At 42.9% G+C, this 17,219-nt stretch overlaps 1 protein-coding gene across 1 annotated transcript in view; it reads right to left on the reverse strand.

The window, feature by feature from the left end:
- LOC104023982 (S-adenosyl-L-methionine-dependent tRNA 4-demethylwyosine synthase TYW1) overlaps nt 1–17,219 on the reverse strand; it is a 115,306-nt gene that overhangs the window by 69,195 nt on the left and 28,892 nt on the right. Inside the window, exons 8-9 of the mRNA XM_075719762.1 lie at nt 11,640–11,692; nt 8,876–8,994 (exon numbers count right to left, since the gene is read on the reverse strand). Of these exons, the coding sequence (XP_075575877.1) occupies nt 8,876–8,994; nt 11,640–11,692 (172 nt within the window). The remainder of the gene's footprint in view (nt 1–8,875; nt 8,995–11,639; nt 11,693–17,219) is intronic.

Consider the following 17,219-nt stretch of genomic DNA (forward strand, 5'->3'; position numbering starts at 1 on the left):
TTTGGCCCAAACATTTCCTCATCCACTTCAAGAGCAAAGATTCAAATGCTGCTCTCAAACTACTTTACCACCTCAAAGATCCTTTAAGCTAAAACAGCTCTGCTTTTTGAATTTCCCTTTTTTTTTTCTGTCTGCCAATATGGAAAGTTTTCTGAATGCCAACTATAAAAGGCATTTATAAAACTCTTACATATTTAACTACATAACTTGTATCTTGTATATTTAATAGGGCAAGTTGGCAGAAAATCAATAGGCTCTTGATGCACACTGGACAGCTATTAATTATTAGTGTCTAACAGTCCTTGAATTTTTAACACATTTTAACTGTTTAATAAACATACCAGGTCATGTCTACAAAGCAGCTTATTTGGCAAAAAGCAGTTTCTCTTCTAATGGCGGGGGGGGAAGTAATGTCTTGTGGCTGACGAGACTGTTTCATACTCCCTGGCACAGAGAATGTCACTGTTCACCTTCCCATTCCGCTGCAGGCTCTGTGACCCTCTGCATTATCTGCCTCACCAGCTACTCAAGTCTTGAGCAGGTAATTGTGCATTGTATTCTTTCCCTTCTAAAAATAACACAAGCAAAAAAATCTCACCCAAAACCACACACACCATAAAACCCCTTATTTTATTAGGGATTCCAGCTGTGAAACAGGTTTGATTTGATACTTCAGAGACAAGCCATCACAACCACAGAACCCCACCACCATGGGGCAACACAAGATTGCATGAACTGTGATGGGGAGCTCCCAGCTCGCTCCTAGTCTCCCCTGGCTAACAAGACTGCCTCCAATCCAGCCTTATTTGCATTCTCATCAGAACTGTGATCTACCAGTATTATTTACCAACATTACCAAAGTGTTCCTGACAGTCAAACCTCTGTGAAGGTATATTCTTCATTGGGCAGTGCATTCCCCTCCCCAATCACTTGTGTATTATTTTAATAAATCAGCTTTTGCTTGATACCCTCTTTAAAAATGGTTGCGCTCTTCTGTGAGCAATGCTTAGTATTATGAATTCTTTCAAGAAGCTTTGAGGGAAAATTCAGCACGGGTATTAAGTATTATTTACTGCAGCGATCAAGTGATAGATGTTGATACCTGATGGGGAACATGAAGGTGAAGAAACACTGGTGGCAGTGATCATGTAACAACAGAGCATGTGGTTCCCAGGAAGGAAAGAGCAGAACAAAAACAGAGTTCAAGAAAGCAGCCTTCAGTGAACCCTGAGAACTGGCAGGTGAGATCCCAGAGGAGAAGAGTTTAAGAGCAAAGGAGTTCAGGAGAAATGGCAGTTTTTTAAGCCCTATTAAGGCAGAAATGCAAACTGCAGCAATAAAAAGCAAAGGTATGAAGAGCAGCAAGAAACCAGTCTGGCAGAATCACAGGCTCTTCTGCAACCTTGCAATCCTCCAGCTGAAAATAAAAGGAAGAGCACAAGAACACAGTCATAATCAGAAAGGTCACAGCAGAAAATCAGATACAACTAGCAAAGGACATACGAAAGGGCTAACAAGACAGACATTCCTATAATGATGGGAGAAGTAAGAGGAAGACCAAGGAAAAAGCTCGTCCAATGCACAAGGCAAACAACATTTAATGTTTCTCTGTGATGACAGGAAACCCATTTGCACCTTTTCTTCTACTTTCTCCTGAGAGCAATGGGAAGAACCCAGACTGGACTAGGAAAAGGACAGGTTAGAGATATTTAATCTAAATGAATTGTTTTCACTAGGATAGTTAAACTCACCCTAGAGCATGTTGGATGAATTGGCTGACAGTATCAGAGTTGCAAGCAATAAGCTGAAAGTTTGTGAGGAGTATGTGAAAGTGATTTAAAACACACCATAAAAGTGCACATGCAATGACCACTTTAGCAGGAGCTGAAGATTTCTATACCAGCCCCTCTTAACTTCCAGTTCCTCAAGGACATACTGGATTAAATAAGCGTTTGTGAGCCCCAGAACACAGCACTGAGATAGGTAACAGCCAACATGAACATGCTGAGAACATTTCATGCCAAGACCATCACTGGTCCTTGTAGGCAAAGGGATAGGAGAAGAGGTTGAGCTTTTGACACCATCTTACCCAATATTCTCATAATCTGTCCAAAGAAACACTCTGTAAGTAGCACTGCTTTGTAAGAGAGCACAAATCAGGGTGGAAAACTTGAATCAAAGATTAGCTACCACTGGTTCAGTAGGACACTAAATCTATCCCAAAAGGCATCTGCAGGGTTGTGTCCTGGACTGGTCCTATTCAGCAGCTCCCAAGTGTTGAATGAAAGCTCAGGAGGCAGGCTTATCACATCTGAGGTAGAACCAACCTGGCTGGAGATGCAGACTCAGGGAGGACAACATGCAATTAAAGAGATCACCACGATGATGGTATTATATAACCATAACATGCATTTGACTGCAAAAAGCCTTGTGGTGGGGATAAAGTAAAGGCTTCAAGTCTCTCAGATTTACTTTCTACAAATCAAATGACACTTGAAAAAGAAAAAGAGAAGTTTTGATAGGAACAACAATTAAAAGATACCTATCTAGACTGCTGTCTGAGGAAGAGGAACACAATGTTTCTATAGAAATTTCCTGTTAAATAACAGAAAATTATTTTTTCATGTTGCTCTGAGCAATCTTTTGTTAGCTGTAGGAATGAGATACATAGAGATTTATTACAAATAAATTCAGGAAGAGAAAAAATGGTTTTCAAAAGGTGTGGAATTATTTCTAAATGCTAATAAATTTAAACAATTCTAGAAAAGAAAAAATTGGGGAAATAATGCTGAAGTCAAATGTTTGGGTATCTGAACATCCAAAGAAAACTCTCACTTTAAAAATGACAAAATATTCAGTATTTTCAGAAGAAAATGTGGAGTTTTCTCATGGTTTAAAATCAGCTTAAATAAAAGGATTTTTTAGAAACAGGTGAAAAAGCCCAAAATGAATTGATGAATTTTAGATTAAACAAAATAAATCAGCCCATAACTTCTACATTTTCACTAGGAGTACATTGCAGCTCACTAACTCTCACTAACTTCCTAAGGTTTTTCAAATCAGCTGCTCAATCAAAATAAATGTAGTTTTCTGCTTATGAGATTAGTCATATTACAACACCTGGCAGCAACTTATGATAGTATCTATTGTGAGGACTTTAGAGCAGTTTGGTTTTGCCAGTTCCTCTAAGCTGAGAGAGCACTGAACTTCAAAAGATTTTTAGAAGAACCCGCTTCTGGTACTGGCAGTGGTACCCAGCACTAGTGAGGCTGCACCTCAAATAGTGCATTCGGTTTTTGACCCCTCACTACAAGACAGACATTGACATGTGGGAGCATGTCCAAAGAGGAGCAACGAAGCTGGTGAAGGGTCTGGAGCACAGGGCTGATGGGGAGCAGCTGAGGGAACTGGGGTTGTTTAGCCTGGAGAAAAGGAGGCTCAGGGGAGACCTTATTGCTCTCTATAACTACCTGAAAGGAGGTAGCGAGGTGGGTGTCCGTCTCTTCTCCCAAGTAACAAACACTATAGGAAAAATTTCTTCACTGAAAGGGTTATCAAGCATTGGAACAAGCAGCCCAGGGGAGTGGTTGAGTCACCATCCCTGGAGGTATTTAAAAGACATGTGAATGTGGTGCTTCAGGACATGGCTTACTGATAGACTTGACAGTGTTAGGTTTATGGTTGGACTCAATCTTTTCCAACCTAAATGATTCTATGATTCTTTTCTACCTCTCACTTATGAAGTCTTAAGGATAGAAAATGCCGCATACTGAAAAAACTACATCCCAACTGTAAGAAATGCTCACTCTTTTTAGAGGAGCACAGTTTCTAGAAACGCAGGCAATGCTGAGCACCTCCTAGAAGTCTGCCCTGTGCTTATGTCAATATACTTCATTCCTTCCCAGCGAACTACACTCAGCAGGCTCAAAGATTATTTCAAAACTAGCTCGCATATGAGCATGTACAAGGCTGCTTTCAAAGCCCATGATCACTTCATCACATTACTGTAACTGGGTACAAAGTCAGCAACCATCTGTAGCAACTATTAAGACACATGTGAGCATTTTATAGCCAATAATCTGGTATATGGCATTCACTAATGCTAATATGGCATTCACTACTGATGCCATAAATATGTAAACTAATAATGACAAGTACAAAAGCCTTCAACAAGTCCAAGATCAGGAACACACACACTGCTATAAGGTGAAGAGCATAGATTTCGATCCCAGTGAGTTGCTGGCAGTGTACTTTTTCTTCCTATCATAACCCTTTCGCATAACAGGAACAAAAGTACTGCCCACTGCACAGTGTAAGCTGGGAATCCTCACAGAGCAGATACTACTTTGGGGACTAAATTCATTTGCAGTGACCTTACCCCCACGATTCTGTGCCCGATTTGGCAAAAGAGTGTCTAACTAATACTGAGAGCCACCCTGAGCAAGCGCACCCCATTGCACAGTACTGAGCAACTGATGCAATCCCATCCTGCACAAACAGCAAGCACCAACAGCATCGCCAGTGCCGTAGCAAAGCACCAACGCTCCTGTGAGGTGGCGCATAAGCTCCCAGCCAAGACAGTCACCATGGTCTGCTCCCACCTCACCTGATGGACCACATTAACATTTTCTCCTAGAAATGCCTCAGATTATTACAGTGCTGGCACAGCAGCACATAAAGGCACCAAGACTTTTTTTTTTTTTTAACCACTGACAGGGGCATGAACTAGCTATATTCTATGCTGTCCTGTCCCCCACTCCATTTATATGGTTACTTCAAGAGCTCCTGGAAGACAGACAGGCCCAAAGGATAACAAACCAGTGAAGAATCAAATCTGAAGAAAACAATGAACCTTGGGTCACAATATATTAATTCTGTAAACAAAAAATAACCAAATCGAAACACCGGAAGAAGAGAGTATTAACTTGGCAGAACAAGGACAGGAGGCTGGAGATGCAGGGAGACTTTCTGAGCATTCAGGCTCAGGTGCTAAGTTTTACAAACCTGCAGTGTCAACTCCTTTGATAAAGTATTTCACATTTCCCTGAAGAATTTAGCCTCTGGAGTGAAGTTACTTAATGAGAACAAACCTTTGTTTTAATCTGTTTTCAGTTTCTTCCTAATTTTTTAAAGACCTTACTATGTACCTCTCCTATGGGAGATTAAATAATATCTTCATTTTGCAGGGTTTACTGTGATCACTGGCTTTTGGCCACACACTTATTTAGATCATCCGAACAGAGCTTCAGCTCTTGTTTACTGTACAAGTTAAAGCTGAAACCTTCAAAGTACAGGTATAAACATCATAAAGTTACAAAAGAAGAAATACGAACCAATTTCTTTACAGGATATTTCACTCTGTCTGGTCTGCCTCCTCCTCAGATGCAAGAATAAACCCTATTAATTTAAACCTTATTTAGCTGTTCCATCTCTCCACAATTACTGATGGGGCTTTAGACACTCTGCCAGAAAACGTAATCAAATCAGGTTTGCCTGGTCATTGTGCCGCAATACACAGTGTCAGAAAGCCTCAGTCCCCACACCTGCTCTAATTGATTAAAAGATTTGGTCACTTGCACATTTCTATTTAGACAATTAAGCTAAAGAGACACTACAAACACAGCAAGACCAGCCAAGAGTAATAATGGATAGCAACAGGCTATTTTTGTAGGTAGAGTTATGATTTAGAGATGTTACAGTAATTAAGGTGTTTCTTTCACACACACACACCCCCTCCCCCTTGCTCTTGATGCAACAGCCTCAGGAATTCAACACAGCATGATTGCTGCCTTGTGGGGGGAACACCATACAAATGAATGATCTGCTTTTCCTGCCCTCCAAAGAAGCTGCCATGTTATAAACCTGCATCACCAAACTCTCAGCCAGCTCTCTGAGCAGGAGAGGTAGGGAAGCACAAGCCAGCAGTCATACACATACAAGGGGGCACTGGCAGGCTTGGTATCTACCAGGGACATACCACTTCCAGGAACAAGGAGGAGAAGGAAGGTCTCCAGTGCAGAGTCAAGCTACATCTTCCACAAAAAATCCTAACTTTCTGAGTGTGTTTGGATGCTGGCTCCACCCATGATTCCTGGTTCAGGGCCAAAGTGTGTCAGTCACGACCAGCCAACTACAATGACATCCAATTCCCAGGGAAAGCGGCTGAACTACAGCATTTCTTGCTGAAGTGAGGAAGAGAAAACAGGCTCCTTGACCTTTTCCTCAGCAATCCTAGAAGAGCGGCAGTGGTTATGCAGTTGGAAACATTGGCAGACTCTACCAATGTCAAAATCCTGAAAGAAGAGATCAAGAATAGCAGCAGTCTTATCTGCAACTTCACGTGCGGAGCTGCACGATGAGACCAGCAAGGCATAAAACCTGTATTAAAAACATTTTGCCAACAGCAGATCAAAACTATCACTTCATATCTCTCCAACAGTACAGATGGTAACTGCTAATAAGAAGGTAATATGCTTATCCTACCCAGCCACCCAGTGCCTGTGATTCTACATTTAGTCTCACATGGTTAGGAATCTGCAAGGCATGGTGGGTTTAAAATACAAAAAAAATTATATATAGATAGTCCTGGCTGCAGGGTTTGTGAACTGTGCTGACATGCAACCAGTAGGGAGGAGAGTGGGTATGGAAGTCTCCTCTGCCTGCACCAAATTAACCTGACCTGGCACAGCTCACAGCCACGTGAAGGCTGTAGCAGCCCAGGCACAGGGTCTGAAAAAGCAACCAAAGCAGAGAAAGCTTCTTTCAGTTCTGCTTTATGTCAAGCTTAAACTGTACATAAAGTGAGGGTTGGGATGAGTCTCAAACTGAGCCTCCAACTCAGTAGAGGTCTGAGAAGACAGACAGCTACAGTCCATATGGAAGAATCCAACAACTGCAACACATTTTACCTGCAGAAGGTAAATAAATGAGAATATTTTTCAGCACAGTCCCCTGGAAAGCTGTTTCTTTGCATCCAGGTTGTTACCATTAGTAAAATAAGCATTCTAGCATCTGTTATCATTAGGACTACTGTTTCCAGGAGTCCTCTTAGAAGTGACACAGGACAGCTACAGGATGATGAGTTAGAGACACACAGAAGGTATCACACATGGCAATTTATCCAAATTACCACACTTTTCAATTTACTCGTTTGACTTCCCTGACTCAGTCCCATACTCCAGACACAGGCTGCTGCTAAGAAATACCAGAGTTGGGTCATTTTGAAGGGGAACAGTGTTAAATGGCCTGCAGTGCAATACTAGGAACAAAATGCCTTGTTCTGGTGATGTTATTGCTTTCTATTTGGTGTTTATGTACTTTCTGTGTAGGGACAGAGGGATAATATGCATGGCAATCTTCTTCCTACCAGTACAGTCACCACTGCAGAACTAAATGCACCATTGCTAGCTGATACATTGGAAAAAAGGAATGAGCAGTACATTTTTCTTCCCAGTCATTAGATTGCTCTGTAGAAAAGCAGCAAAACTTGCACATTAAACATGCTATTTGCAGTGTCCTTTCAAGCCAGGATATGAAGAAAGCCCATCCCCATCAAGACCACCAATTAACATTTTGGTATAGACTCCCAAATGCAAACTTAACAGGATGACCAGCATCTAACACTTATACTTAACACTAACATGGGACAGCTTCAAAGTGCCTTCAAAATTATAGCAGTCCTTTTGCACTGATGCTGTCATTTAAATATTCTCATGAGGTATTTGAATTATTAAAACTTGTAGACTATGAAAGACAGAAAATGGTACTCAGAGGAATTTGACTGGTTTTGCATGGAAATATTAGGATGTTGGACATCCAGGCTTAGGGATGGAATAGGTGTTACTGGCAGCCAGCCCCCTGGGGTAAGCATAAATACCAAAGGAAGCACAGCCCTCATGGTGTGAATTAGCTAGCAAGGTAGAAGACAAAATAGGTCAAAGAATAACCTCCATGTCCCACCACTCAGTACACTTTCACATCACTGCTTTTATTTCTGCTGAGCCTCTTTATTTCAGTCTCCCTCTCACCAATCCCATCCTGCACACCGCCAGCCTAGCAAAAACCTCCCTTGGAAATCTGGGCATTTTGGCAAGTAAGCAGTGCTAGAGCAGCTCACAGTTCAGGTCCAGGCAAATCTCATTTCCTTTAGAGAATTAACAACAAAGTAATTCCTCCAAGAAAAGGGGTCACTTTACTGACTAAAATGGGAAGTCATTTATTAACTACTGGTTTAGGAAGGCAACAGTTACCAAGTCATCACTTTTCACTCACTGAGAATGCAACTGAATTGGTGGGGGTGAAGGTACTTTAAATAAGAAAAACGGTCCAATTTCAAAACAAAAATACTCACACTGCTTAGCACCTTGATGGCATTGCACAACATGAGCCAGCCCATGCTCTCCAGAGCACCAGGAGCCATGGGGAGTCTCAGTGAGTGATCTCTAGAGGGAACCAAACCTCTGTGAAGTGCTTGGAACGTGCAGGAGTAGGAACTGCAGGGCAGTAGATGGAGAGGTGTCTGTCTCCTGCCTCCCCGATTCCTCCTTCCACAGGTCTTCAACTATTCAGAACTTGCTGTGGCCCAAGACCTGGCTGCACAGGAGACTGTTCTGGGGGAGGTGGCACTTGGGAGCCCTCAGATCCTCTTCAGCCTCTGAGCTCTGGAGCCCACCCACACAGCTCGCCCCCTGCCATCCCTGACCCACAGGCTCCACAGCTCTCAGAAGGGGAGGAGTACAGGTAGGAAGGGGGAGCAGTGCTGCTCCCTTCCAAACCCTTGGGCACATAAGTAACTCTGCTCTAGGTTTGAGGAACAGGAGAGGGACAGAATTGAACAGAGCCCCCATCCCAAAGCAAAACTGCATCAGTATTTTACCTCCAGCAAAAGACGCATTTGTTTGCACAAGCCAGGCTCGGCGTGGCCTCCATGCAGCGGTGGCTCTCAATTCCATAAAACGTGTGTTTGTAGCAGCCTCCCCTGCCTCGAAGCATCGACTAACAGCAGAGAAAGACATACAAATACCAAGAAAGTTAAAACACACCATCTGTAACCAAACTGAGTGCAAAGCTTTGAAATCTGCTTCCCAGTCATATTTACAGTTTCCAGTCACTAGTAACTTCAGTGTTCAAAGTCACCTGTGACAGACATTGCAAGCGAGGTCACAGCTGTGGAGCAAGTCCGAATAATGACAGATGCAGAAAGAAATTCATAGCATAGATCAGTGTACAGTCTGATTGTTTCTACATGTTATTACAGAAACAAGGCATTTGTGACATCAAATTTACAACTGTTTTAGAGGAGAGAAACTTTAACTTTAATCAATAACTTCTCACTTGCAACACCACAGTATAACAATGTGCTTTATTGAAGCTTTTAACTGAATCAGCCAACAAAAGAAAGCAGGTGAAGCCACTTAAGCTGCAAGAAATATTATTGTAAAAGCCCACTAAAGAGTAACAAGGATCAATTTCAAGGTTGCACTACTGAACACTCAATTCTTTTCATTTGTCTAGTAAAGTATTTCTTCTAGCACTAAATTAAATAAATACCCTGACCTTATAAACCCTCATTCACACCAGTTAGTGGCTCCAGCAGGACACTGCTCTTTCCTTCATATCAGAACCACAGCAGCCTTCCCACCAGGACGTATCTCCTATTTGGCATGCAAGTTGCTTGGAGCAAAGACTGTCTTTCATTATTTCAGTTAAATAATAATAAGTGAGAATGAATCTTTACTACTGTCAAGAGAAAATTTGAAATATGACACAGTAACTTTTGCTCTACCTGAAGAGTCCTGGTGATCCAAGAGGAAGTCTGACTGGGCAGCAGGGAAAGAATATACAGGTAACCCCTAACATATGCACAGCCTTGTTACACAGTTGGGAGATTAAACAAAATGGAAAATGCTGTTTATTCTACTCATCCCTCAAACAGAGATTTCAGGAGATTCACAAATTCTAGGACAGCAAGTTATATTCTGGATTCCATAAGACAGGCAAATTAACAGACTCTTCCTAAAATCTGCAGGGTTTATGCTCTTTTCCAGAATATGACAGAACACAATCATTTTAATCTGAGATATGGCTATGAAACCCTACCTACTACTAATCCTTCTAGCCTTGCTCCTGCTTTCTGCTGATACAAATCTCAAACAAGCCTCCTGAAGATATTCACATATTGGTGTGAATGAGTCAAAGCCACTGCCTGTAACCAATTTCAGCTCAATTTATTAGAACACTTTACATTCAACTCCTGCTTAAGCTAAAAATAGTATGGTCCTATCTAAGCACACAGAGCTGCTATTTATTTTGTGAAATGGCTTTCAGGGCTGCATTAAATTCCATTTCTTTAATAAAAATAGGTTCTCTGGTTTTCTCTCTCAGTCACAGCATTGATGAAGTTTGACAAGTTTTTCTTTAAAACATTTCATGGCCTCCTCTGACACTAAAAACGATAGAAGAGAGAAATATTTGTAAGAGTAAACAGTAGAAGCATCAGTGGGATCAGTACATCTCACTAATATTCATGACAATACAGTGGTGGGCTCTTTAAACTGTTCACAAGAACAAGTCTTTTGATGAGACAGTTCATTGATACCAGGCATTTCAGTAAGAGAAGCCACCCACTTTGATGATTGCCATTCAAAGAGCTCTTTTCAAAAATAAACGAAGTTAATCATGCAGCAAAAGAGAGCTGAGAGACCAAGGAACTGATCACTGCCACAACGCAAGAATTAGAGATGTGCTGGCATTTTCATGAGGTGATGATTTTCATAGTTCATCACCCCACAAATGCTGAAGGCTTTTAGTATGTTGTATTAATGTTACTCTGCAAATGTATAACATTACAGACCAGCTTTCAACTTCTGAGTTTCTTGGGGACCTGCAAAGGACAGCTGAAACAACAAACATACTGAAGTGGCTGAAGTTTGCTATATAGGGCTCTGTGTCTCTGCTGGGAACATTTTTAAGTCTGCAAACTACTTGAAAATATGTAGGTTTACATAGCCTACAATATACAACTGGAGGATGACTTTTTTCTTATACATGTGTACATAGACACACAGACATATTACACACAACTATATACATACACACACTCCCACAGAGTAATTTTTAATAAGTCCTAGCATTAACAAGCAACAGTTACCTCACTATCTGACTCTTACCTGACAAATGCTGAAAACCAGTGGAGGAGCACTGACTGTCACAAACCAGATATATCAGTCACAGAACAACAGGTTCAAATGGCCTTGTGTGCCCATTTGAGTGTAATGACGGATTGTGCTATCTTTGTTTCAGAAGACCTCACACTGGTGATGTAACCTTCCCACTTTTCTCTGCAGTGTTCTGGTCCTGCCATATATTTCAGTAGGCAGAAGATATTTTAGCAGACAGCAGAATAACAGGAAAAACAACAGAAAATTATGTTCCCAGCTCTTTGCTATGGTTGCATTCTCACTCTTCGCAGCAGGATTTTAATAGCTTGAAATGCAAAAATACAGCTTAGAATATGAAGTTTGTTTTCATGCAAGTAGTATCAGTTTTAAAGGATATTTCATCTGGAAGTGTAATACCTGAGTAAGTCTCCAGCTTTTTTTTTTTAATTTATAAAATGACAAAAAGAAAAAAGAGCATACCTTTGTCCATCGGCAGAGCTTGACCCCAGAATGGCTTCCAATCAGCTTGTAACCTGAAAACAAGAAATAAATCAAACCATCAGTTTTAACTTACAATAATTGATGCACAAAGCATATCAGTTGGTATACAAAATTATTAAGCACAACTGTCTCAATGCTGCTCTTTCCTTGTTGGCCCAAAGGTGACACTACCAACAAGATGTCAGTGCCCACCCACAGCACTCCCCATTTGATGCTGGGGGCCTGTACATCAGAGAAAAGGCTAAGGCCACTCAAGGGACTTCGGCCAACTTGAAACCATTTTTCTTAATGTGAGATTTATTTATATTCCGCAGTCTTGTTTGAATCAACAGGGGGTGGCCACAAGGCTTTTCCATATAACAGGATGGCAGACTAAAAAGTCTAGCCAAGCAACGTGAGACATCTGCACTGACCCCAAGGGACAGCGTGTAGGAGGAAGCAGGACAGGGAACAACAAGCATGTCCCTGGCCCTAAGCAGTCACCCCAGGATCAACTCTTTCCCAGGACCAAGAAGACACATTCCCACTGCTCCTCAGCAGGTCTGACCAAGCCTGGAGAATGACATCTGACTTGCAGCGCAGCTGTGAGAGTGAAAGAAGAGAACTGAAATGCAGGGCTCAGCTTGAACCCAAACTTCACAGGTTCACCAATTTCACCAATTCCATCTCCACTGGCCATGGTGGAACCACAGTGAGGGAGATGCTCCTCTGTGCCCAGAGCAAAGTTGATTTCACATCACTTCCCTGTTCCGCAGCCAAGATCAACACAATTTCATTTAAATTTATTGGTCCAGGAGGATTAATTCCACAACATTCATTAAGCACTAAATACTATTATTACCCAAACTGCTCGAGTCAGGTTATTTTCTTCTTTGAAAAAAGTGCTTAGAGACCAATATTTCTGAAGGATTAAAAGTCACTTCAAAATCAGCATAAAAATAAGATGGATTTGAGAAGCCCTACTGTGTCACTCACACAGCAGAGTTTATACATCAATGGCCTAGTTGTCCCCAAGCCCAGCACATCTCAACTAGCTGCTTCAGGCTGATGTTTATATTAACACTTCCAAGGGAAGTCAAATTTTAGGTATCAAGTCTCCTTCGTGCCAACCAGCATGAACTTAGCAGGGAAAAAAAGCCTTCTGTTCAGCAGAACTGGCCTTCACCTCCTACAATGAAAGGTGGCACAATAACCCTGCCCTTTTCATTTGTCACTGTGCATCTCTTGCACAGCAAGGTCCCAGAGAAGTGCCACTGCACCCCAAAGTCCCCTCCACCTCCAAGGACACAGAGCCAGCTGGGAACTACAGTGACAGCAGATGCCACAACAGCTGCACCAGCTGAAAATCAAACCATGTGAAGACACACATGGCTAACAAGGAATCTTACAGCATATAGAGCACACTGCTCTAGTCACTCTGCCACTTAAATCCAGCAGAGATCTGCCTGGTCTCCTCTTTCTTCTTGACCTGATGTTTTGTTCCCGCCTCCTCGCACTGGTTCTAAGCTTGCTAGGGGGTTAGGACATATGCAATTTTAGCCTGATCCTGTCACCCTGAGGTGACTCTGCAGGAGACTGTACGAATGCTTGGGCCAGCACAGGGAAGGTGACTGGCAGGAGCAAGCAGTAGGGATCCTCTGTTAGATGGCAAAGGGGCCAATTGCAGATTAAGAGAGCCTTTGGCAACTTCAATGTCCGACTGCTCCCATCTCCTGAGCCCCCTCTCCCCCTCCAGCTCAGTAGGAACGGACAATATTTCAACCTTTTCCTCCTTAAATGAATAACTCCAAGGTTCACATGCATTTTCAGAGTTAAGCCAATATAGCAAGGAAGAACAAACTGCCATAAGCCAAAAAGCCTCGGTATTTCACAGAGCAGATCATCCAATCCTTTCCTGGAGAAAGGCATCACTGTAACCCTAGTCAGCACTTCTGACATGGAACTGATAGTCTCCAAAGCCACATGCAATATTGGGGACACCTTTATCTAGGACTGGATGAGGCCCAGAAGACCTTGTGGCAACTTCTGACTGATACTTGTCAGAGGCACAGCCACGTTACACACAACTGCATTTGGCTGCATCACATCATCTCCTCCCACCCTGGGTCTGTCCTGCCTATTTCTTCTGCATTTCTTTATGAACAGGCTTGTCCAGCAAGGTCTAATCCCAACCAAGACCTCCGTGCACTGCTAGAATTCATGTCCTTATGGGATTTTTTGATGAGCATGGAAAAGGGTGATACATTCCTCTTCCCTCTAATATGGCCAGACTCTTTGCTGATGTCAACCAGCACAGCCCTAGCCATATATTTTTTCCATTTTTCAGAATCCAACATTCATGTAAGATTATTCTCTCACAGATCACTTGTCAGTAGAAGTAATATGGTTGCTTTAAAATGGGTTTTAGATTAAAATTAAATTGGAAATAGGACATGATTGCCCAGATCTGCTACTGAGTTGTTTAAGAACAGAGAGGAAGCAGCTAAACTGAGAAAGCTGCCAAGCTCTGGAGCCCAAAGCTGCAGCATTTTCTCTTTAAGTTACTTAAATCATCTTCCACCATGTGGAGCGCCTACAGCTTCCTACAAAGGCCAAGAAAATTGTACACATTCAACATCAAAACAGTCTTACAAACTTCAGCCAGCTTTAGTAATGAGAAGGGGTTTACTCATCTTGTTTGCTGCTGCCAGGAGTCACAGCTATGGTTACAGGAAGAAACAGCATATAGTTGCAGAACTTCTTAAAAGCACTGTACGAAGCTGCTGAACTCAGGCCTTTACCACATAGGTAACTCTGGTAGAAAGTGTGGTTACCCTGCTAAGCCATCATGGTGAACACTGGCTGTACCATGCTTTTTCTGACTTGGAAATTAGATAAAATATCAGTGACCAAGGCCAAACACTCTTTACACATCTACTCCAGGTGAGCAGAGTCCTTCCACCTCTAAAGCCTGCTTTGTCAAGTACTTGCTTTACTGCTGGCTAGTAACAGAGGCAGCAAACCAATTTGGGCTAGAAGAGTACAAAGGGTTAAGCAAGAGCCAAGCAGCACTGAGTTTCAAACCCAACATGGGAGAAAATGTGTTCGAGAACCAGAACTGAGGAGACCCTCAGACTGTTTCCACATTTCAGAAGGGCTGTTCAGCAGAAGCTGCGAACTCAGACTAGCTCATCTCTTCTATCAGCTTTGCCACAATTTCACTTGGCTCTGCCAAGGCAAATGGTGGTTGAATCAAATCTTACTGATGGCCCAGAAATCTGCACCTATGTACACCAGGACTCACTGTGAACATATTCACTTCTTTGCTCTTAAGACATACTACTTGCGAATAATAACTAAGTGAATATTTGGATACAACACCTTCCAAACAATATTTGTGTGTTGTCTTGATGGGACTCTCCTCACAGTCCCTAGGTATCTTCAGATACTAAGCCTGAACAAAACCAATCCATTTATTATTTCTACAGCCCAATATTCAAAGGATTCCTTAAACAATAAGCAAGCTCAAAGTAATCAGCTCAACTCCTGACTAGAGGCATAAGAAGATCTATTCAGAAGTCTGTGTGTTAGTTGATCTTGCTCTAGATGATAAATTTTGAATGACCTAGAAGCCTGCCAGACTTCACTGAAACTGTCATTTTTAACTATAATAAGACATGAGTTAAGCTTTTAAACAGGCCTTTGGGTGAAATGAGTGTTATCAGGCAATAACACTAGGCTGATAAACGTTTGGTGACTGCTTGCCCTAACAATCCAACTGGAGTTTAATAGACCACAGACTTTTAACTAAAGAGACAGCCAGCACTGCAGATGGTGACTGCTCCATTGTCTGAGGCAAATCAAAGAATCATAGAATCATTTAGGTTGGAAAAGACCTTTAAGATCATCCAGTCCAACCATTAACCTAACATTACCAAGTCCACCACTAAACCAATTAAGGGTAGAGTAGCAATTTCATGTTTCCTGGCTTGGTGGATGGATTATTTATAATGAAAGTAAAAACTAGGAATCATTAAGATCGGAAAGGACCTCTAAGATCATCAGTCCAATCATCAACCCAACACCACCATGCCTACTAAACCATGTCCCAAAGTGCCACATCTACCTGTTTTTTGAACACTTCCAGGGATGGTGACTCCACCACCTCTCTGGGCAGCCTGTTTCAATGCTTGACTACCCTTTCCGTGAAGAAATTTTTCCTAATATCCAAACTAAACCTCCCGCTTGAGCCCATTTCCTCTTGTCCTATCACTAACTACTTGGGAGAAGGGACCAACACCCACCTCACTACAACCTCCTTTCAGGTAGCTGTAGGGAGCGATAAGGTCTCCCCTCAGCCTCCTCTTCTTCAGACTAAACAACCCCAGTTCCCTCAGCCACTCCTCATAAGGCCTGTGCTCCAGACCCTTCACCAGCTTCTATTGCCCTTCTCTGAACACACTCCAGCACCTCAATGTCTTTCTTGTATTGAGGGGCCCAAAACTGGACACAGCCTCACCAGTGCCAAGTACAGAGGGACAATCACTTCCCTGCTCCTGCTGGCCACACTATTCCTGATACAAGCCAGGATGCTGTTGGCCTTCTTGGCCACCTGGGCACACTGCTGGCTCATGTTCAGGCAGCTGTCAGCCAACACCCCCAGGTCCTTTTCAGCCAGGCAGCTTTCCAGTCACTCTTCCCCAAGCCTGTAGCGTTGCATGGGGTTGTTGTGACCCAAGTGCAGGACCCAGCACTTGGCCTTGTTAAACCTCATACAGTTGGTCTCAGCCCATCAGTCCAGCCTGTCCAGATCCCTCTGCAGGGCCATCCTACCCTCGAGCAGATCAACACTCCCACCCAGTTTGGTGTCATCTGCAAACTTACTGAGGGCACACTCAGTATGATGATCCTTGATAAATCATATGATCATTGATAAAGATATTAAACAAGGCTGGCCCCAAAACAGAGCCCTGGGGAACACCACTCGTGACCGGCAGCCAACTGGACTTAACTCCATTTACCACAGCTCTCTGGGATTGGCCACCCAGACAGTTTTTTACCCAGCAAAGACTACACCCATCCAAGCCATGGCCTGCCAGCTTCCCAAGGAGAATGCTATGGGAGACGGTGTTAAAGGCTTTGCTGAAGTCCAGGTAGATGACATCCACAGCCTTTCCTTCATCCACCAGGCAGGTCACCAGGTCATAGAAGGAGACCAGCTTGGTCAAGCAGGACCTGCCTTTCATGAACCCATGCTGGCTGGGCCCGATCCCCTGGCTGACCTGCACATGCCTGTTGAGCACACTCAAGATGAACCTCTCCATAAACTTTCCCAGCACTGAGGTCAGGCTGACAGGCCTGTAGTTCCCCAGGTCCTCCTTCCAGCCCTTCTTGTAGATGGGCATCACATTGGCAAGCCTCCAGCCATCAGGGACCTCCCTGTTAACCAGGACTGCTGATAGATGATGGAGAATGGCTTGGCAAGCTCCTCTGCCAGCTCCCTCAGTACTCTCGGGTGGATCCCATCTGGCCCCATAGACTTGTGACCATCCAGGTGGCGTAGCAGGCCATTAACTGCTT

This window comes from Pelecanus crispus, chromosome 12 (assembly GCF_030463565.1).
Source record: "Pelecanus crispus isolate bPelCri1 chromosome 12, bPelCri1.pri, whole genome shotgun sequence".
In the NCBI taxonomy this organism is placed as follows: domain Eukaryota; kingdom Metazoa; phylum Chordata; class Aves; order Pelecaniformes; family Pelecanidae; genus Pelecanus; species Pelecanus crispus.